We start from the raw sequence: 22,043 nt of genomic DNA, 5'->3' as shown, positions 1-22,043 counted from the left end.
ACTTGCTTAAGGTCTCAGAGTAGCACCCGGCAACAGCTCCCCAGTACAGGGACGACCCCCACCCCCCGCAGCTGGAGGGGAGCTGTCCGCCTCCTCCAGGACCGTCCCCAGTGGGGCGTCTGTCAAGGCAGGGTCCTCCCGGGCGCCGCTGACAGCACCTCTCTTTGATCCTAGGGCACGGACTCCACACACACCGGGGCCCACATTTTTGGGTTGTTCATCGAGGGGGCACGGTGGAACCACGAAGAGAAAATACTAGAAGACTCGCTGCCTCGAGAGATATGCTGCGATTTCCCGGAAATCTACTTCTTGCCAACCAAGGTCAGCACCCCGATGTCTGTCACGCCGCCTCCGGGGCTCCCCGTCCCGGTTCACTGGGGAAATCGGACACTTAACGTGGAGGGCCCCAGCCGGCGGCAGTCCGAGACACGAGCACCTTTAAAATAGCCCCAAATATCGCCAAAATCTAAGACAGGTGCTATAGCCACAGCCAGTGTCATTCCTCAAGGACGTGCTGTAGAAAGCCATCGCTACTCTGGGAGATGAAATCCTCCAGGCAGAATGTCCATGCGCAGTTACACAGCCGCCTAACCTTCAGGATGTTGGATCCCTAACACGCCCCCAGGTCTGGCATATAGGACACGTGAGCTGTGCAGCCTGACTCCTGGATTTTTCTTTAAGGTTTCCACCGAGACAGCAGATGCTTCTGACCAGCCAGAGGCGGAAGGCTGTACTTTTGAATGCCCCGTTTATCAGACCCCCCAGAGGTCGTCGACTTCCCCAGCGACTGGCTCCCCTTCCAACTTCTTAACATCCGTGTCCTTACCCACAAGGAGACCTCCCAGTCACTGGATCACCATGCAGGTCGCCTTGCTGTGTGAGAAGAATGAGAAATAAACTCCCATCCCGAACAGGTAAATGTGGACTCTGTGTGTACATGGTCTAGGACGTGCGCCTGTAGTGTGCTTACCCGTGTAAACACGTGTGCAGGCGGGCGGGCTCTCCTGTGGGCCAGGAGCGTCGCAAAGAGAGGGAAAATGTCGGGGCGTCATCTAAGGACGCCCGTTTCGGTCTCCGTGACCCCAGAGTCATACGCAAAGGAAGGAAAACCACGGCTCCAGGTAAGCTCTCTTTATTCCCAACTTAAAACACGACAGCAGAACGCAGCTGGTAGCGGGCTCTTTGTCCTCCCTCCCCACAGCGTCTGCGGGCGCTGAACCAACGCACACGCTGCAGAGCCACGTGTGAAATCTGTCATTAAAACTCAACATCATCAACACTGTACTCATTATTCCTGTATGTTTAAGGTACTGAGAACTGAAATTTGCATACAGAAGTTTAGTGGATTTGCTTTTCATTACAGAACAATTAATAATAAGACTCTATTAACAGCTAAAGCTACCTGAGGCACATCTATTAGAGAGAGAAAGGATTTTAAACTAGTCCCTTGCAGACTTGTGAACATAACGAATATACAAAATACAGTATAAACTGCATGAGCTCAGCAGTAGCAAAAACAGTTTAATTAAAAAAGTCCAAAACATATAAAAATATTAGCCTGAAATGGCAAGTCTTCAACCACCAATCTGTGTAAAAATTTTTAAATAGGGATGTTACTCCAAAAATATATATTTATCCTATTTTTTTCTATTTGCAACAGTTTATAAAGGCAAACAAACACCTGCAATTGAGGTAGAAAAGCCTAATTTGCAAACTTTGGATTAAGAAAAATACCTCCCTATGTCTTAATAGCATCTTCCACAAAAGAGCAAATGAGTGCTGTTTCAAAAATTGTAATTCACATGTATTACTTTACAGAAATTAATTTAAAATTAATTTCTGTAAAGTAATGTTTTTGTTACGATACGTAGTCCTGACAATTATTTCACATTCAAAACACTGTACAGAGAAATCCAAAGTCACCATATATTACATAAAGGCTATGTATTTACATTTCCGATGCCGGTTCAGAAGGGCAGGGCCAGCAATGGCGTCCCGTCCCAGGCCTAGTGAGCGCTTCAGCCTGAAGGGGAAGTCTGTGCTGCAGTGAAACACCACACACTGGGAGTGTAACAGTGTTTCCCCTTAAGAACCAACTAGAAAACAAGATCAGACCCAGAAACATCCAGAGTGTTCTCTCGGGGCATCGAGAAGACTGTTTGGTTTGCAGATTTTTACGGACTAGAGTTTCCTGTTAGAATGCAACGCAGAGTCCTAACGTCTGTGTTCTTCCTCGTGCTAAACGTGACGGTGAGAAGTCAGACTCGGGGCTACAGTGAAAGACTTACTAAGACAGCTCCACAGTCCTGGCTCAAACATGGGCAGAACCTCGTGTGCACCTCCTCCTGCGGCGCGGGGAGCAGGGCCGGCCCGCCGAGGCTAGTACACGTAGGGGAGGATGCGGTAGGGCACGCGCTGGCAGTACTGGTCCCAGGCCACGCCGTACTTCCTCCGGCACAGGCGCTCGTCCCGGGCCTCCCGGTGCACCAGCAGCACGGTGAAGTACACCACGTAGAAATAGGGCAGCGCGTGCTGGAAACCTGGGCGACGGGACCGGCGGTCAGGGCTTTGTTCACCACGGCATGCGATGCCCGACCCTCCACAGGAGCCGCAGTCACGGTCTCCTGCTCTGGTGGGGAACCTGAACCCCTGAACCAGCTCAGAGTGTCCCCCCCCCCGTGGGTGGCAGAGGCAGTAACTGAACTAAGCTCATCAGGTGAGTGTGAGGAACCCACTGTGAGCAGGACCTCTGTCCGCCCGTCTGCCCGGTGCTCGGTGGGGCGGGGCGGCCAGGCTGCTGCTGCAGAGCAGTGTCTCGGTGTGGACAGAGTCGGGGGTTAAAAAGTGAATTCCCACATATGCTGCTGAGCCGAAAGCAGCCGGCACAGCTTAAAACTTCACATTTGCTTTTAGAAGTTTCGAGGAAACCTTCAGGCTCTGAGTCCCTCACTGCCCTCCGAAGCCAGAGGAAGGAGGAGCGTCTGCCCCGGGCGCCGCCCCCTCGCCGTCCCAACCACGGACCCCTCCTGGGGCTTACCACACGGGAGGGACCAGGCCAGGGCCATGATGAGGTCACCCAAGTAGTTGGGGTGGCGAACAAAGCCCCACCATCCGGAAACTAGAAGGTTCTTGCCCGTTGCCGTGTGAATGGTTTTTAAATCTGTATAAAAACACATGTGTAATGAATGACATGTAGGCAAATAGACAGAAGGTATTATGCAATACGAATGATATAAATATGAAACCAATGCTTACGTGCAAGCTTTGGATCAGCGGGATTTTTCCGGAATGCGTTTTTCTGAGCATTTGCACATCGGAAGATTACATATCCACAAACTGTAAATTTGAAAGGATTTCATGTTAGCAATTTAGATATATTTAAAGGTATCTGTAATTTCACTTAGATATTATTTCTAAGCAAATTTCCAAAGTAGAGAATAATTTAACTTCTCACACATGAGTAAACTCTAACAGCCCACATTACAATAAAAGCAGGTCTAGATGGAGGATAATGAAGAGCAGGCTACCTCCTCTGAGTGCTGCTACCTGCTGGCCGTAACAGGAACACTTTGTTCATTAAAACTCTAGCTTAGACTCTGAACAGTCACTGACTAGGAAAGGAGTGAACAATCGCTATGACTAGCTCACCTGTCACACACCTTCCCACAGGCGACATGGAGAAACCAAACCAGGATTTCCTCTTCCGCCAGGGCCCCACTCAGTGGCAGAACCAGCCCGCCCGCTGGTGGAGGGTGTAAGCGACAGTGTAGACAGAAAGCCCCTGAAGCTCGTCCACACCACACCGCCCTCCTGCTCCCTCTCCCCCCACTCAAATTCAGACCAAACCCCGTATCCTCCAGGGAGGGCTCTCGACCAGGCCCTCTCTGTCCTCCTCCACAGCCTCCTGTGAGTCTGTTCCCCCGTTGGAAGGGAAGCCCTAAGGAGGCACAAAGGTGCCTCCCAGACAGAGAGGAGTCATCACAAAACCACCAGTTCGCTGCCACGCATCCAAAACAGAAACCATCCCCACACGCGACCATCTTTTGAATTTAATTGCGTCTATAGACGCTTATGTCGTGCAAAGGGTTAAATTTAAAAGCAAACTGGTTTATATAAAAATTCTCTCTCTAGAGCAAACTGCTAGTGGCCACACAGGAGGCAGGTGGGGGACAGGTGAAAAAGGTGAGGCGATTGAGAAGCACAAACGGGCAGTTGCACACAGCCCTGGGAAGTAAAGTAAATACGTCCTAGCTACCCCAGGTGGCTATCAGGGGGTCCCTCCGGAAGGGCTATGAATATCTAGTCACTACCCCTGAATGTCCACTGTAATTAAAAACCTTAAAAACCTCCTGAAGAACCTCAGCACGAAGCATCCATTCTCTTGGCAAACGCCTGTCACTGACCCATCACTGCCCCTTAAAGGGCATGTGACATACACATGGAGGCACCAGGCACAGCGGCGTCAGTACCTGGCACGGACGCCCAGAGTGACACGAACACTCACGTTTCAGAGCGACAATCAGCGCCGCCAGCGGCCAGGACAGGTGGTTGGGGTGGAGGACCAGGTAGAAGGCTTGGAGGCTGTAGACGAAGGGCACCCACACCAGGTCCCCGAAGGCCAGCATGAAGCCGAAGCCGTCGTGGATGATGTCCATGGTGGTCAGCACGGCCTCCTGCAGGGCGCGGCGCGGGAAGGGACAGTTCAAGTTTGGGGGGGAAGTTTCTGTGTGTAAAGGACTCGAGTAAAGTCGAGTTCCCCTGGCCTGGGGCTTCATGCCCTCTGACCCTGAAACAACAGGTCTCCGAAGGGCCTCGTGTGCGCCCACCTCTCTGCCCTCAGCTACAGCTCCCCCTGACCCTCCCCCAGACCAGGGGCTTCCCCAAGGCTGAACTGTGACCCCCCGAGTGGCGCTCTCCCCCCAGACTAGGAGGTAAACAGCCAGCACCCTGCCGTCTGCCACGGAGTCCGCGCACGAGGATGTTTGCTGGAGGAGTGATGACATCGCCCGCTGCCTGTCCAAGCCCACACGCACCAATGTCACTTCTAATCAGAAGCTGGCTTTTCGGTGCCTTTCCCACCTAATAATCTGCCTGGCAACGCGGTACTCCTCACGGTAAATTAGCAAAGGGAATGCATCCCGGTGCGTGTGGGGAGCGTGAGCGGCGGGCCCTGGACGCTGCAGACAGCCGCCACCTCTGCTCACCCCAAGTCGGCTCAGAGCACCCGGGGCTGCCACCCCTCCGGCCAGCCCTCTCCCCCCGCAGAGGCTCCGCTTTGGGAACCAGTTACCTCGTTCCAGAGCGCGTCCACCACGTACAGGAGCTGGAAGCTGTTCACCAGGACCATCGCCAGGGAGGGAGCCGCGCGGTGCTGTAGCTTCATCTCAGCCAACAGCATCACCAGGTTAACCACCACCTGAAACCACAGCGCCGGGCTCGTCCCCACGGCCGAGGAGGCCCTTCGCGACCACGGAGGGCGGGTGGCGACGCACCTCTCCCAGCCCCGCCTCGGTAATAAGACACGTCACACGTGAACCCCGGACAGGTGCACTGAGGACAGAAGGCCGTGTCTGGGGTGGTGGTGCCCAAACGCATCTCTCCAATCAGGAGAACACACCGGACGGCCTGGCAGGGTGGCTCAGGTGGTGGAACACTGTCCCGTACACCGAGAGGTTGTGGGTTCGATTCCAGATCAGGACACATACGGGAGGCAACCGATCAGGGTGTGTCTCTCAAAATCAATAACAACATCCTCGGATGAGGATAAAAGGAGAGAGCACTGGACTAACCCAAATTAAAGGATCCTCCTCCAGGGTCAGGGTCAGGGTCATGGGAGACCAGGAAAGATGGAGCAACAAAGACTAGAGGATCCAAAGCACAGTGGCCAGGAAGTGCCTGGGGCTGCAGGGGGCCCACACAGAGCCAGGCCGCGGGGACCTGTCCCCGTGCTCCGTGCTGTCCTGGGTCACGGCTGTGGCTGTGCCAGATGCCAACTCTGGGAAGCGGAGGGACGGATGTAGGGGACTCCTTTTGTTGCAAATCTACGTGCCTGAAATACATTTGTTCTCTTTCCTTACGGGAATGCACCAGCACTATCACTTTCCTACATAAACAGAAATAACTGTGAACATAAACCAAACCCTTTTACGGTTTAATAACCTGTAACAGGGCATCTTCACCCTCAGGACTATATTTCCCGTAAGAAAATCCTTTAAGTAGACAGATTTAGGGAAAGCTGTAATTATTCCTAAAATATACCACCCACCGCTTCCTTAAAACTGTCTGCAGGCCCTGGCCGGTTTGACTCAGTGGATAGAGTGTCGGCCTGTGGACTGAAGGGTCCTGGGTTCGATTCCGGTCAAGGGCACATGCCCGGGTTGTGGGCTTGATCCCCAGTTGGGGGCATGCAGGAGGCAGCCAATCAATGATTCTCTCTCATCGTTGATGTTTCTATCTCTCTCTCCCTCTCCCTTCCGCTCTGAAATCAATAAAAATATATTAAAAAAAAAAAAAAAACTGTCTGCAATTCTAAGTCCAAGACCAATTTGCACTACTGAACTGAAAGTTAAAAACAACAAGGACATACCCATCCGATCAGTCCGGGGCGCAGTTCACAAAAGTATTTGAGATCAAAAGTCCCGATCCGAGGGTTTAATTCGCGGCCAATGAAGAAATCGTAGATGGCGTTTCCTGAGGAGGAAAAGTCCTTGTTCACACAGCTTTTTGGAAACACCTATTCCAGACCCAACTGTGAGGCTCTCCTCATAAGGCACAGCTGTCCTCCGCCCGGGTTCCACCCCACCCCACCCCACCCCCCAGCAGGAGGACCCGGGGGCTGAGCCGCAGTGCGCCGGGCCCCCTGGACGTACCCACCTGCCACACAGCGTGGGGCCAGATCCCTGACTTTAAGGGAACTGGAATACGTTTTAATGTAGCTTATAATTTTTTTAAATAAGCAACTTAATTTTCTTAATGCTTCAATACTTTAGGTCAGAATCAACCAATCTGAAATCTCTTTGTTGTGCTGTTTTTTAAAGGCTATTTACTACTTGGGACAAACAATATTTGTCATAAATTGTGACGCTACTAACCTTTACTAAAATGCTACTATAAGTTACTAAAATGTCTTACTATCATCAAGGGACTACAAAGGGGAAGAGACACAAGAAAGTATGAGGAAATAAATATAGTTTCTTTCATAATTTCCTTTTCTTTGAATGTTTTCTCCATCTTTTTATTTGTCCTTATTTCTCTTCCCCGCCCATGAACTGCAGCTGGAAAGGCACTGTGCACAAGCCCACGCCCACACCCGGGGATGGGAGTGGGGGGGTGATGGAGGGGGGCGGGGGCGGCACTCCCCACACGCAGGCCCACACTGCTCACCAGAGCTGGCCGGAGACAGGTCCCCCCGGGGCGCACGCAGGGCCCGCACGTAGAGATAAACACTCAAGCCGGCAGCAAACACGAGGGCCGCCAGGGCGAACTGGAGGAAGTGGTGGTACACGTAGCAGAGCTCCACGCCCCAGAAGAGAGCGGCTCCCACGGCTGCCGACGTCAGGATGAAAGCATAGAACCCTGAAAAAGGCAAGAACACCCACGTCAGCCCAGCGTGCACGTGAGCTGGATCCCATCACAGAAGAATGTTATTTGTAAAGTCCTAGCTTCACCACTCAGGCCAAGCATGCACAGACACATGCTCAGGCAAGGCCTCTGAGGGGCAGTCTACACAGACATCTCTCTGGTAATCTCTCAAACCTTTTACACGCCGGCTGCAGGCATAGACAGTTCACTGCGTGCCCCTCAGAGAAGTTACTGTTCACTGTTCTGGTGTAATACACTTGGGGAGTTTACGCTCAAAACTTCTGAGCAATATAAGCCATCAATTTGAGTCTTTTAAAAAACTCACCATTTAGTCTATACTGGAGTCTTCTTCCATCAGTCAGAGGCGTTCCTTCTACCACCTTAAGAGAAGAAAAAACTGAATGTAAAATCTTAAAAACACAACACTCGTGTCACATACTAGATGTCATGTCTTCTAACGTCACTGAAACCTCTTCTCCAGGAGGACTGCCTTTTGGCAGGGAAACTGGGCAACAGGGTTCAAACATCTTAATGGCAAACCCTGTGATGAAGCAAGCCCGCCCTCGGAAATGTGTCTAACACACGAGCCGTCATCACTGCTCAGTGTAGGAGACATCACAAGAGCCAGCCGCCCCCCCGCCCCGCGCCACCCCGAGACGCGACGGCTGCAGGAGCGCCTACGTCTGGTTCAGCTCTAGCTCAGTCTCCGGGGCGTCCCACTGGCATGTGGGGGGCCTGTTCCGCCCGGCTCTCCCACTCGCCCACCCGCTCCCCGACTCAGTCATTCACGGGGTGCTGTTTCCTCCAGTGAGAGACTGAGCACCTTCTGGATTGGGGCCACTCAGCTCTCTCGGAACCCCCTGGTGTGCCCAGGCCACAGGCACTGGAGAAACACACTTGAACGGGAGGAGTTCAAGGAAAAGCCCTCTTGTTCAATGGCAGCCACGTGTCACCACCCAAAGTAACTACTGAAAACTGCAAGTAATTTTAAACCGTCAAATACTAACATGGTATCATTTTCCTGGGCTAAACTCTTTTACCCTCTCATTAGCTATGAAAGGGCACTCAGGAGAAATGTAATACCATCTGAGATCACAGGATTAGCAAAACCCCACATGCTAATTCCAAATGATCCTTATCTATTAAAGGTGTCTCACAAATACTGTGTTGGGTTTTTATTTATTTATTTATTAAATATATTTTATTGAATTTTTACAGAGAGGAAGGGAGAGGGACAGAGAGCTAGAAACATCGATGAGAGAGAAACATCGATCAGCTGCCTCCTGCACACCCCCTACTAGGGATGTGCCCGCAACCAAGTTACATGCCCTCGACCGGAATCGAACCCGGGACCTTTCAGTCAGCAGGCCGACGCTCTATCCACTGAGTCAAACCGGTTTTGGCCTGTGTTGGGTTTTTAGTTTCTCTTTCTGTGTGTGTGTGTATATATATGGATATAGATAGATAATTTAGGCATCAAAACTGCTTTTCTTAATAAATCTTCTCTAGTTTGAGCTCACCTTGCCTAAAGTAATCTGAATTTGTGATTTCACTGGAGAGCCTGTCTATATCACAACACTCCTCGCCACAGCCAAGGGTGTGAGGGTGAGATTCCACACACCTAACCTGCAGCGCTAGCCCGCCATTGCACCCACCACTCCTGGCAAACCTGATCCCCTGGTTACAGACAGCTGGTGCATTTGCAAAGCCCTAAGAACAAGGTCTCCCAGTGAATTATTTATTGCTTAGGGCTCTCATGTTCCTTTCACTCTATCCAAGTCCTCTTGAAAGAAGGAAAAACTACACTTAGCTACGAGGATGAATTTTAGACCCTGCATGAGGCTGAAAGAACATACAATGTTCCTGACAATAAATTTCAGAAAATCAAAAACTCGTATTAAAAATAACAGCCTGGCTGGGGTGGCTCAATGGTTGAGCATCGACCCATGAGCCAGAGGTCACAGTTCAATTCCCAGTCAGGGCACAGGCCTGGGTCGCAGACTTGATCCCCATTACGGGGTGTGAAGGAGGCAGCCAATCGATGTTTCTCTTTCATCGATGTTTTTATCCTTCTCCCCTCCCTTCTCTCTAAAATCAATAAAAAGGTATTTTAAAAACACATTTAAAAAATAGTAAGTAGCCGAAACCGGTTTGGCTCAGTGGATAGAGCGTCGGCCTGTGGGCTGAAGGGTCCCAGGTTCGATTCCGGTCAAGGGCATGTACATTGGTTGCGGGCACATCCCCAGTAGGGGGTGTGCAAGAGGCAGCTGATCGATGTTTCTAACTTTCTATCCCTCTCTCTTCCTCTCTGTAAAAAATCAATAAAATATATTAAAAAAATAAAAATAAAAATAAAAAATAGTAAGTAAAAAGTGCAGGCTGAACCCACTGAGCTCGGTAGCTTATCAACTGATCACTTTAAGTTCTGTGTCTGAAATGACATATACTGAGGGGGGATTTTAACCTCTACCATTAGGCTATTTTGCACAATAGTTTCTTCTTTTCTAATTGGCTTGCTAAGTTACACAAAACCTCAATTGGATTTTTAAAGCTCCACTCAATAGGCGAGTGTTACAGGATTCAAGGGCAAAGGCTTACGAGACTAACTCAGGGTCGCTATGACCGAGGACAGCTTTTCCACGTGGACCTGCTGTGAGCTTCTGGATGTGAGCGTGGAGAGGGGAGGAAACTCTCTGCCCCCGGCAGAAACCTACCTTCCCGATGGGCAGCGCGTAGAACAGAGCCTGAACAGAAAACCAGAGGAGGTAGGCCCCGAACACTCTGGCTTCCCACAGGTCAGACAGAGCTGGCAGAGGAGGCGGGAAATGCAGAAGGCCGGGCTCCCGCTGCCTGCACAGCAACAGCAACAGGAAGAGGAAGGCAGGCAGGCCGAGCATGATAAGAAGCACACCTGCAGGCAATCAGTGAACAGTCAGGCTCAGTTTTCAATCCAGTGTTTTGTTTTTTTCTTCAAGAATCATTTGGGTTTTTTAAGGTCAGAACTCTAGTCTGGCTAGCTGTTTGAAACCAATTTCTAGTGGATCATCAAAAAGCCCTAATCTCAAGAGGTTAATGCGGGGGGGGGAGGGGGGGAGAGGGGAACCTATGTAATATTTTCAACAATGAAGATTTGAAAAAAAAAAGCCCTAATCTCTATCATGTCCTGTGGGCAAGCGGCCCTGTCCTTACGCAGTCACGCAGCAGATGCCCAGCACTGGACAGCTAACGCCCAGGATGAGTCCAGGACTGTGAAAATCCAACCGCTGAGGAGCAGACATGTTGACACCCAGCAGGTTAAAGATGGGACCAGCTGAAAGTCATCAGCCCAACCTTTACAGGGTCCTCACACTTTAAAACAGGGGCCAGCTCCCTGTCCCTCAGACCGTGGGAGGGCCGGACTGTAGTTTAAAAAAAAACTATGAACAAATTCCTATGCACACTGCGCATATCTTATTTTGAAGTAAAAAAACAAAACGGCAAAAACCCCGGCATGTGGCCCGCGGGCCGTAGTGTGAGGACGCCTGCTTTAAAACTTGGTCAGTTTCTAACAACTAAAACAGCATCACGTGCACGTAACCGGCCAGCCTCAGTGATGCGGGACGCCGTCTTTAAGAGCCGCTGGCCAACTCACACAATCAAGAAGGGAGCTGCAGGGCTTGGGACCATTTGGCCAGGAAGTACTTTCTTTTCCGAGCTCCTAACGCTTCGGCAGCACCACCCACTTAATAACGCCAAGCCTCCGAGCACCTCAGATGTTTGACTCATGATCGACCCGTCGAGCAGGTGGGGTAGGCACCATGCCCCATCTCAGGTCCACAGCACCCCCTGCTCCTGCCCACACAGGCCCCGCCCCCTCAGGTCTGGCCACGAGCAGATTTCCTTGTCCCTCGCTTCTTTGATCAAAACCTAACAGGTTGCTCAACGTTTTATTTACAGCCACTCTGGCGCCCTTTCTACTCTATTGCAATCCTCAAAAATGCTCCCACCCGCCCAGCTGGTGTGGCTCAGTGGTTGAGCATCAACTCAAGAACCAGTAGGTAGCCTGCAGGAGGCAGCCGGTCAATGATTCTCTCTCTCCCCCTCCCTCTCCCTTCCTCTCTCTGAAATCAATAAAATGCTCCCACTCAGGCCTTTGTACCTGCTGTTCCTTTTTTTTTTTTTAATCTTTATTGTTGACCTCTTCTAGCCTGCCCCCCCCTTCCCCCCACCCCACCCCTCGGCCCTTCACCACCCTATTGTCTGGTCCACGGGTTGTGCATATATGCACACAAATTCTTTGGTTGATCTCTTCCTGCCCACCCATCCTCCCCCACCCCCTCCTTCATCCACCCCTACACCCCCCCCTCCCCTGCCTCTCCTTCTCCCAGGGCTCCCACCTGGCTCCTTGCCTGGCCTGCTCAGATTCCTCAGAGAAAGGCCTTTCCTGTTCACTTTATTGCAACTCCCGCTGGCCCGGCCCCCGGCCCCGCCTCAGCCCGGCTGTGACACCTACCAGGGACTCCTCCAAACTCTAAGTCCTTCGTCTGCGTGGCTGTCACTTCAAAGGTTCTCAACAATGTAGGTCCTTTTGTAACAATTTTTTCTTCCTCTAAGTCTATTTTTTTAAATTTGCTCTCTTCTCTTCTTGGACGAAGGCTATGCTGTGTATATGTATAACTACTTTCTTGTGACAAAGGGAATTGTTCCTGGTTAAAAAAATAAGAAGTACTAATTATCTGTAATCAATAATTATCATTAACTAGAGGCCCAGTGCATGAAATTTGTGCGGGGGGGGGGGGGGGTGTAGGGGAGGGGGTGTCCCTCAGCCCAGCCTGCACCCTCTCTAATCTGGGACCCATCTCATAATCCAGGACTGCTGGCTCCCAACCACTCACCTGCCTGCCTGCCTGATTGCCCCTAACCACTTCTGCCTGCCAGCCTGATCGATGCCTATCTGCCCTCCTCTGCTGGCGCAGTCACCCCTAACTGTCCTCCCCTGCAGGCCTGGGTTCCCCCCAACTGCCCTCCCCTGCAGGCCTGGGTTCCCCCCAACTGCCCTTCCCTGCAGACCTGGTCACCCCCAACTGCCCTCCTCTGCTAGCCCGGTCACCCCTAACTGCCCTCCTCTGCAGGCCTGATCACCCCCAACTGCCCTCCCCTGCTGACCATCTTGTATCAGTCATCGTGTGACCCCATGGGGACGGCCATCTTGTGTGTTTGACAGTCAATTTGCATATTACCTCTTTATTATATAGGATGCTACCACAGTAACTAACTCAGCATCATACTAATAAGGATAAATTTGTTAAATTACATTCAGTCTCAATTGAAGGACAGACTTTTAGAAAAGCTGTAGGAGGTATCATGGCTTTCAATGCACTTCCTTAGGTAAGGCCCTTTACCCAAGAACACGCCGGCCGAGGCGAGAGTGAGCCCGCATACCTGCGCGCTCCTGTGCGGCATGTCGTTCCTCGCTCGCTGCTCGGGCTCCCCCCGCTGCTCGGGCTCCCCGTTGTGCCGGTTGATGCTATTTCCAAACGGCTTCTAAAGAGGAGAAGAGAAAGCATTTTAACCACATGAATCATAACTCCTTAAAAAATAAAAAATAACCTGATGGTAAATCTTCACTATTGTGATGAAGAAAGCCAATGATTTTCACAGCGTTAATTCTGAAGAATTCAGGATACTGTTGTTAAAAAGGAAAAGGAGTAAAACTGACTAGAATTTCCCCCTCTTCAAAAGATTGGATTTTAGCCTTGACTGGTTTGGCTCAGTGGACAGAGTGTCGGCCTGCGGACTGAAGGGTCCCAGGTTCGATTCCGGTCAAGGGCATGTACCTTGGTTGCGGGCACATCCCCAGTAGGGGGTGTGCAGGAGGCAGCTGATCGATGTTTCTCTCATTGATGTTTCTGACTCTCTCCCTCTCCCTTCCTCTCTGTAAAAAAATCAATATGTTTAAAAAAATAAAAAAGCGCAGTAGGCTTTAAAAAAAAAAAGAAAAAAGATTGGATTTTACAGTATAGATTCCACATAAGTTCTTTCGTCTTTTAAACATAATTAGACTGAATGCTATCATTTTATTGTTCAGTAACAGATATTCTAATATTTGCTATGAGAGTTAGAGAAGTAAAAACTGGCCATTATTTTATGAATTGGTTTTAAAATAAGATGAAAAGACATTCACTGCCCCAAAATAGCCCACAATGGGAAGTTAATAGTGGGTGCTTCTAGAGTATTCCTAGCACCTACACACTGCCGACTTTCTGAGGTGCATGGTGGCTGGGTTTTGTGTAACCTTAACTCTGTCCTTCTCCCTGACTCAGTCTCCTTCCCTGAATGTGCATTTTCTTATCAGATGGGACGGGGAAAGTGCTTCAGCTTGAAGAAGATTTTTCAGGCAAAGCATGGCTGAAATCTGTCACTTTGTCCCTTTGTAAGTCAGTGGCAAACTATAACGCTAATAAACCAAGAGAAGGAAACAAATTAAAACCCAAGTCTATCGTTTGGAGGCCCGCTGGCAAAGAACAGCATTAATGCCGCATCAAGTTCCAGTTCAAACCCAAGGCTAACTGCAGCGAGCATGCGCCACACACTGAAGTTTACCCAAGTGCCAGCGAGCCACTTCCCAACAAATGGGCGCACCTAACTACCAGGGACAACTACACTCCGTTTTCAAATGTCTGACCTTGACCTATGGCAGCGACTGCAAATGCAACCCTGAGACACACTGGTCGCTCAGCTGGCCCGACACCGTGCCTCCTGCAGTTGACGGGATACTCGCACAACGAGGCAAAGTTTGCAAAAGATGCAACAACAAGGAAGAGTGATGTGCACAGCCACACGCACCGTCCTCCGAGCCCCGGTGCGGACACGGTGGGAGCAGGGCGATAAGGTTACACTGAAAAGACCGTGGCCACTGAATTCTAAACATGAGACTGCGGAAGTGGCACCCAGCACCTGCTCCTTCACCTGACATTGCGCCCCCTGACCGGCCGGCAATGTCAGAGCGCCGCTGATAGGATGGTCAGACTCACGAGTAATTATCAAAACGCAAGTCAAAATGGTGAGGTGAAAATCTTTTGACAATCATATTGGCAAAAGAAGTTATAATAATACCCAGAATGAGAAAATGGGCATTCATACACTACTGATGCTGGTATGCACTGTCTTGAAGTGATTTAGCAAAAGCCTCAAATCTGCTCTATCCATCTGACGTAGCAAAGGAAATTTCAGATGTTGCATAAGAATATTTTGTTTATAATAGTGAAAATTAAACAGAAAAAGCTAAATGTCTACCAATAAGGGAGCTGAATTTAACAATTCTGTTACATACATATAACATGGTATAATCCAAACAATACCATATAACAAAAATGATGTGGAAAAATTTAACACAGAAGGCTATTCCTAATTTTTAAAAGTTTTTAAATCTGACAACAAAACAGTATGTACATATTCCATTTTTAAGGCTATTAAAAATCTATGAGCATTTTATCCATAAAAGGTAACAATAAATGAAAAATTACCTTTATTCTTTTTACTTAAAAATAATTTGTCTGGTCTACTATCTAAAATATCCATTGTACAAGGTCCTATAGGCCCCACATACCCTGATGGTTCCAAGCTTGGACTTTTAACGTAAATCCATTAAAACAATCTTTGAACAGGCAAAGCGATTGAGTATATAAATGCCAAGAGGGCCAGAATGTATTTATTTTATACCTGAGCTTTTATAAGCTATAAAAACTTACTCAGTTCTAACTACAATCTATGTCTATTACATATTTAAAAACTGCTTTTTAAAAACACAATTATGCCCAGCCGGTGTAGCCGGTGTGGCTCAGTGGTTGAGCATCGACCTCTGAACCAAGAGGTCACAGGTTCCATTCCTGCTCAGGGCACATGCCCAGGTTGTGGGCTCGATCCCCAGTAGGGGGTGTGCAGGAGGCAACCGATTGATATTTCTCTATCCTTCTTCTCTCCCTAAAATCAATATTTTTTAAAAGCATTTTAAGACAAAAACACACACAATATTAAATAGCACTCTTGTAACTTAAAAACACTTTTTTCATTGGCACTTAAAGGCATTGTACCTTCTATTCCAAACATTCATTTCTTTATGAAATCTTCCATAATCATTACCTTAGAATTGGATGTTTCACTGACATTTTCGTATTATTAACTGCAAACAATCTGAGTAACCAGACCCACAGAGGGAAGCGGAGTTTGGCTCAGACTGAACTGCGTAAGGATGAACGTGCTCACATACCAGCACCAGCGGAGTCAACTTCACTTCCAGCACTTCCTTCCGCATCTCCTGGATGTCCACATGGTGGGAAGCAGAGGCCGACCGGCGGGAGCTTTTGGCCGGGCGGCCGGGGGAGCGGGAGCGCCCGGGGGAGCGGGAGCGCGACCTTGACCGACTCCCTCGTCGTCTGGACGGAGAACTGGAAGTGGAGCCACTTTTCCTTTGCCTGAAGGAAGCTAAAGGCTGGAGAGGGAGCAGAAGGCAGAGCTTTACCACAGGCCACACCACACGCAGACAGACCCCCATTCGAGAGGCGGCAAAGGCCGTCACGGGTGCCATGAGCGCTGGCCCAGCCGGGAAAGGCTGGGACCTGACGTTGCTGATGAGCCAGCGAGGACGCTGCTCTCCTGGCCATCGCTCACGAGACGCAGCCTTTCCACTGCTGATTCTTTCAAGTGTTGCCAGAAATGAAAGTGTTTACAGCACTAGCTGTACGCTTTCCCGAGAACAGAGACGAGGAGTTACAGAGACACTGGTGGAAGCTGATGCCGGGACCGAAGGAACCGGCACACAAACAAGGAGAAAGGCAGTCCCTTCACTCGGACACACACGGCCGACCCCGAAACAGTGCAGCTGGGACAACCTCCTGAGCCTTTCCTGCCCTCGACCAGGGTTCCAGGGCCCTAGACCTGGGAGGCCAACTTCCCCGCCAATGGCCCAGGAGCTAAGCCTGGCTTTACAGTTTTTAACTGACTGCAAACAAAATCAAAAGAAGAGACTTGGTGACACGTGAGAATGATCTGAAACTCCCATCGCAGTGTCGGTAAGTCAAGTTTAGCTGGTGCACAGCCATGTCCACTCGCCTCCCACTGCCAGCGCTCGGCACGCAGACGCGACAAGCCCGCAGAGCCTGGAGTCCCCAGCCTGCCCTTATTCACCAGCTCCGAGCCTGGAGTCCCCAGCCTGCCCTTATTCACCAGCTCCGAGCCTGGAATCCCCAGCCTGGCCCTTTATTCACCAGCTCCGAGCCTGGAGTCCCCAGCCTGCCCTTTATTCACCAGCTCCGAGCCTGGAATCCCCAGCCTGCCCTTTATTCACCAGCTCCGAGCCTGGAGTCCCCAGCCTGCCCTTATTCACCGGCTCCACGGGCTGCCCCGGAGCCCTCCCACTGGAGCCAAGGCCTTGGGGTCAAACACTGGCTGCTGATCTGCAACAAGGAAGGGAACTGCAAACAGGTGTGTAGAAACTTTTATAGCCATTTGACAAAGGAATTTTCCATCTGTTGAACCCAATAATAAAAAGAACTTATTTCATACATCTTTTTCCTTTGTCACTTTTACGGTATTTTATGGTATTTTACGTAAGTACTTCTACGTCACGGATCAGATATTTAAGGCCCAGGCCCTCACCAGACAGGGTGAAGAGGCCAGACTCCACTCTAACGAACGTCACTCCCCGGAGCGCGGGATGAAGCCCAAACCCCCCAGTTCTGACTCCCCCTCCGCCGCCCCTCGCCCCCCACACCCTGGCAGCACTCGGCTGTCTGTGTCCCCGCCCCAGGCCTTTGGCATGCTGCCCTCTGCGGAGGCCACCCCTCCGTCACTGGGTGTCTCCTATTCTGTCTCAGCACGCAGCTCAGGAGCCAACACCTCTGAGAGCCCTCCCTGAAACCCAGTGCCTTCCCTAACCAGCCACCAATGCCTGTCACACCAGGGACTAAACCAGGCCCCTGACCCCGGGGAGCCTGCGTCTTCTCCCGCAGACTGGCAACGTCTCAGGACAGGGCACTGTGCCTCACTCATACGTCCCGGAGCAGCCGCGGGCCCCTGTGCCCCCAACAGAGCCAGACCGACTCCAACCAAAAACCACTTCGTATAAACACGCCCGGCGAACCGAAGGAGCGCTTACCTTGATGTCGCTCTCCTTCAACTCCAGCTCCGTTCCGTCTTTGTATTTGACCGTGTAAAGCTGGGACTTGCTGTTGTGGCTCAGAATTTCCACTTCATAATACAGTGAACTCCCAGGCCACCGGCCTCTCACCACCTCACCGTCGGCAAACTTCCTACTTGGCATTTTTGAAAATCAGCCTGAACAGCTTTAAAGATAAAAAGGGGGAGTCAGTGCAATACACACTTACATTTGTCTTTTTTTCACAGACTGGACACTAAAATACAACTTTCCAAAATTTTAACTGGTCAAGATTTCAGGGCCAAAGACACTGGAGGGGAGGGGGTACCACCCCTCATTTTAAAGGTGAGGAACTGAAGCTTAAGGAATGTGAACGGCTTTGTCGAGAGCATGAAATGAGTGAGCACAGCACAGGAGTGGTCCTTCCGCCCGTCATGTCTCCCTGGGAGTCGCCTCACACGGGACAGTTTAGTCCCAGGTCCACGTGACACTCAGGAGTGACACGGCCACACACCACATGGCTCCCTACGCGACACCCTGTCACCCCCAGTGACCACGTTACCTGCCAATCAACAAGACCCAATCTCACAAAGGATGCGTTTTCTGCTTTGTAATGTGTATCTAGTCCTACAAAGACTTAAAAAATATATTCCGTTTTTAAATACAATTACCTTTACTAAAGACAACAAACCATGAGACAGACTGTCTAGAAAAATCAAGGAGGTATAACTAACATTATTATAACCCATCGACAGGGAGGAAAAAATTCCAAATCTATAATGAATGGCAGATTTGGGGGTCTTTCTTTCAAGTTTTCAAGTCTTGCAGCTGAAGTTCCAAATGCATCCCGAGTAACGGCCAACCTCACACCCGGGCTAACGCACACCTGGCCTCAGCCTCCGTTACAACATCCTTCGCCACGGAACCAAACATGGCCCACACAGCCCTGTACACACGACACTGCGCAGCCACAGCAACCACGGAAATGGCTCCTCCCATGAGGCCTGTTTGCCGCCCTTTTTTAAACACCAGCTGATGGCTGGGCGCTTACTCTTAGGTGGTCAGCTTCTCCCTCCACTGCCCAGCGGATTCACAGTCCATGTGACCAAACCCGTGCCTCTGACCTCCAACACCAACTACATTAGCCCGTAGTTACCATAGAGACCAAGAAGCAGGCGGTTACCGTAGAGAAGTCCCTCCCTAAATCACCTTCATCTCACAACTAGGCACTCCCGATATACCACCTGAGCGTAACAAGATGCATCCTTACCCAGCTCCTGCAAAAGCTGATTCTGTAACAAGAACCAAGTTCAAGAACTTCTCAAGACTGGAGTTAGCAAAGGAGAAAGTTACCCTCCCCCACCCGTCCAAGGAAAAACTTTCATAAGCACCGTGTTTCTTCAGTTAATCACCTGAGAAAAGACTTAATAAGCTTCACTTGTTGGGAAAGATAGCCCCGAGGCTGGGAGATGAAAGGAAACACAGCCACTTATCTGGTGATTAGAGGGTGTCAGTTCATTCCCATCAGGTAATGGACAGCTTTCTTCCCGGGCCTACCCAGATAGCCAGATAGCGAGATGGTTTGGGGGTGATGAATGGGCTTGGGCCTGGAGCCCAGGGCAGAGCCCAGCTCTGGGGAGTCACCAGGGGGGCCCTGGGGAGGCAGGGCAGTGGACACCTTGGGACATGGGGGAGGGGCACAAAAAGGGAAGGTGACAACAGCAAGCTGTGCCTATTTCAACATGTAGCGTGAGCCTCCAAGTTCTAAGAAAGAGGAAGGAAACGGGCCCTCCTGCTCTCTTCGCTGCACCCCCCCCTCCTCCCTGGACCCCCTAAAATCACACCCCTGTTAGTGATACTAGTTCTGCAACGCTGGCCAGCCAGGGGGGGAAGAAGGCAGTCACATCTTTCTACGTAAAGATGCCGTTCAAGTTTCAAACAGCTCTCTGTAAACCTCTGAAACCGTCCCGAGCCGCCTCTGCACCTTTCAGAAAACGTACTGGCATTTCTGTGACCCATTAAATATTTGGGTTAAACAAACTGATATCTAGTGGACACCTGTGAGGTCTCTAAGCTCATTTTAAAAAAAAAAATTAAGAACTGGGACGTGAGAGAGAGCGATGTCCCACACGGTGGAGAAAGAGAAAAGGCAAACCAGCCCTCCTGCGGAAGCCACCGTCCCCCACGCGTCCCCAAAGATGAAAGCGGCAACAGCACCCCCACCCCCACCCCCACCCCCACTTTGCACAAGAGCCACACACCGCCGTCACAGGTGACGCCGCTGCGCAGTCACACCCTCACAGTCCCAGGCCAGCGGGAACTCGCCAGGAAAGGACACCCCCATATCATCGGGGCCTCCCCTCAGGGAGGCCAGAGACGCAGGAAGAGGCTGCCCTGGGGGTGTGTCAGCCAAGTGCGTCCAAGTGCGTCCAGAAAAACTCCGCTCGCTCCACACCATGTCCTCCTTCCCCAGGAGAGTGGACGCAGGGGACCCTCACTCAGCTTCTCCCCGTTAGGCCACGGGCTGGCATGACTATTTATCTATCAACCCCACAGCAGGCCGCTCTTCTGTGCCGACAGAAACACTCAGGGTCTCTGGCCCTCTCCCCTTCACTTCTCCAAATTAGTCTAAACGGAGCAGAAACCGGGAAGTTCAAATGGAGTTTGACAGCTTCCCCTCCACCCGGGAGCCCAAGGCGGGCCCCACCAGGTAACCCCCCAGCAGGAATCCCCCCACCCCCGCCCCGCCCTGCCCCGTGCCCCCTGCTCGGGATGCAAAGAAAGGCCACCTCCCGGCTGCAGAGGCCGAATGGCCTAGCTTTCCCCCTAAGAAATAAATTGAAAAGAATCCTTCCCCTCCTACTCACTCCCTCTCCCTCCTCTCTAACATCCCTGGGCGCGGGGCTCGGTCTAATTTAGGGTCCCGCTGCTGTCCTCCCGCAGCCCCCCATCCTGTCCTTCGCAGCACTTGCTACCAAGCGTGGATTCAGATTCGCTCGTGTCTGTTATCTGCCAGGCCCCCGGGGGCCCGGGGCAGGCGGCTCCCGCCGCAGGTGAGCGCGCACGCGGGCTGCACCCGTCCATCGCCCGAGCGCTGTCCAGGGCAACCCGGCCTGACTGCCCAGCAGCTCGTGCAAGACCCAGGCCCCGCTGCAGGCGAGCGCTTCCTCCGTGCCCCTCGGGGCTGCTACAAGGGGTCGCTCTGAAACAGTTTTAAAAGCCTTAACTTTCTGAAGGAAAAAAAAAACAAAACAAAACACGGAATGGAGCGTTCGTGGGAGCGCGCCAAGCTGCCTAAGGATCCGTTCCTGGCTGCGCGGAAACACCTGGCGAGGGAGCGCCGCACGGGCAGCGAGCAAGCCCCGGAGCGGCGCCCACGCGAGTCGGCCACGACCCTCGGGGCCGGCGGCGACCGGACCCGCGCGGGTGAGTCACCTCTGGGAGCCCACGTCCCCGTCCGCCGGCCCCGCTCCCCCACGGCAGGACCCGCCGAGCCACCAGTTACCCGTCAAAAGGGCGCTGGGAACGGACCGGGGGAAAGGGGGGTGGGGGGGAGCCGTAGCTACAGGGCCGGGACAGCGGGCCGGGACAGGGGGCCGGGCAGGGTCCCCGACCCCCAAACCTCCCCAACCAACATCCCTTTACACCGACGCAGCGCGTCCAAAATGGAGGGAAACGTCCCCAACTTGAAGCCGCCAGCTCCATTTCCGCAACCGGCCGGGCTGGGCCGCGCCACGGTTCCAGCCCCGCCAGCCGCGGCCCCGAGCGACCCGGAGGAGGGGAGGGAAGGCGAGGGCGAGGCCGCAGCCCAGGCCCAGCGCCCGGGACCCCCGCCCACCGCCGCGCCCGCCCGCCCGCCCCCCGGGAGGCCGCACCGCAGGGAGCCGGGCGGGGTGGGGGCGCTCACCTGCGCCGGGGTCCCGCGGGGACACGCACGACTCCGCGAGCGCCGCCGAGCTGCTACCCTGCGGCCGTTCCGCGCGCGCGACGCCGGCCCCCCGCCCCCGCGGCCCGGGCGCGCGCTCCTCGCCCCGCCCCGCCCACCTGGGGGCCTCCGAGGCTCCCATTGGCTCCTCGTCCTTTTGAATCGTCCCCGGCGCCGTGGATTGGCCGTGCGCCGTGGCGCCTCCGCCCCGCCCCGCGACGAGGCCGGAGGCGGCGGGAGAGAGGCCCGGCGGGTCCGCCCAGGTGCCGCCCGGGGCGTCTGGCGGCCGCGCCTTATCTCGGCGGCGCAGGGGCCCTGGCGCTCCCCGCCCGTTCCCGCCACTCGCCGCGGAGGGTGCGGGGTGGCTTGGCGAGAGAGAGAGAGAGAGAATAAAACGCTGCA

The 22,043-nt window shown here is 52.3% G+C and overlaps 2 protein-coding genes across 4 annotated transcripts in view; one reads left to right on the top strand and one right to left on the bottom strand.

Annotated features, from left to right (window-relative positions):
• Positions 1 to 1,060, top strand: part of DNAH14 (dynein axonemal heavy chain 14) — a 139,557-nt gene extending 138,497 nt beyond the window's left edge. Inside the window, exons 85-86 of the mRNA XM_054713049.1 lie at positions 175 to 321; positions 682 to 1,060. Of these exons, the coding sequence (XP_054569024.1) occupies positions 175 to 321; positions 682 to 897 (363 nt within the window). The 3' untranslated portion in view covers positions 898 to 1,060. The remainder of the gene's footprint in view (positions 1 to 174; positions 322 to 681) is intronic.
• A 56-nt stretch (positions 1,061 to 1,116) lies between these two features.
• Positions 1,117 to 21,709, bottom strand: LBR (lamin B receptor). Of its 3 annotated transcripts, none has more exons than XM_054713045.1 (14): positions 21,624 to 21,709; positions 17,717 to 17,903; positions 15,830 to 16,051; positions 13,003 to 13,104; positions 12,074 to 12,266; positions 10,296 to 10,492; positions 7,907 to 7,961; positions 7,384 to 7,575; positions 6,587 to 6,690; positions 5,291 to 5,416; positions 4,505 to 4,673; positions 3,256 to 3,336; positions 3,038 to 3,160; positions 1,117 to 2,540 (listed from the first exon to the last, which is right to left on the bottom strand). In XM_054713045.1, the coding sequence occupies exons 2-14, from the start codon at positions 17,879 to 17,881 to the stop codon at positions 2,380 to 2,382; spliced, it is 1,890 nt and encodes a 629-aa protein (XP_054569020.1). In that variant the 5' UTR covers positions 17,882 to 17,903; positions 21,624 to 21,709; the 3' UTR covers positions 1,117 to 2,379. The 3 variants fall into 3 exon arrangements, with proteins under 3 accessions (XP_054569020.1, XP_054569021.1, XP_054569022.1); XM_054713046.1 differs by having other exon boundaries at positions 17,717 to 17,895; XM_054713047.1 differs by lacking the exon at positions 21,624 to 21,709 and adding an exon at positions 19,129 to 19,251.
• Between the last annotated feature and the right edge of the window lie 334 nt (positions 21,710 to 22,043).

This window comes from Eptesicus fuscus, chromosome 24 (genome assembly GCF_027574615.1).
Source record: "Eptesicus fuscus isolate TK198812 chromosome 24, DD_ASM_mEF_20220401, whole genome shotgun sequence".
Lineage (NCBI taxonomy): Eukaryota > Metazoa > Chordata > Mammalia > Chiroptera > Vespertilionidae > Eptesicus > Eptesicus fuscus.
Note: the sequence above shows the minus strand (reverse complement) of the source record. Positions and strands in the feature narration are given on the sequence as shown.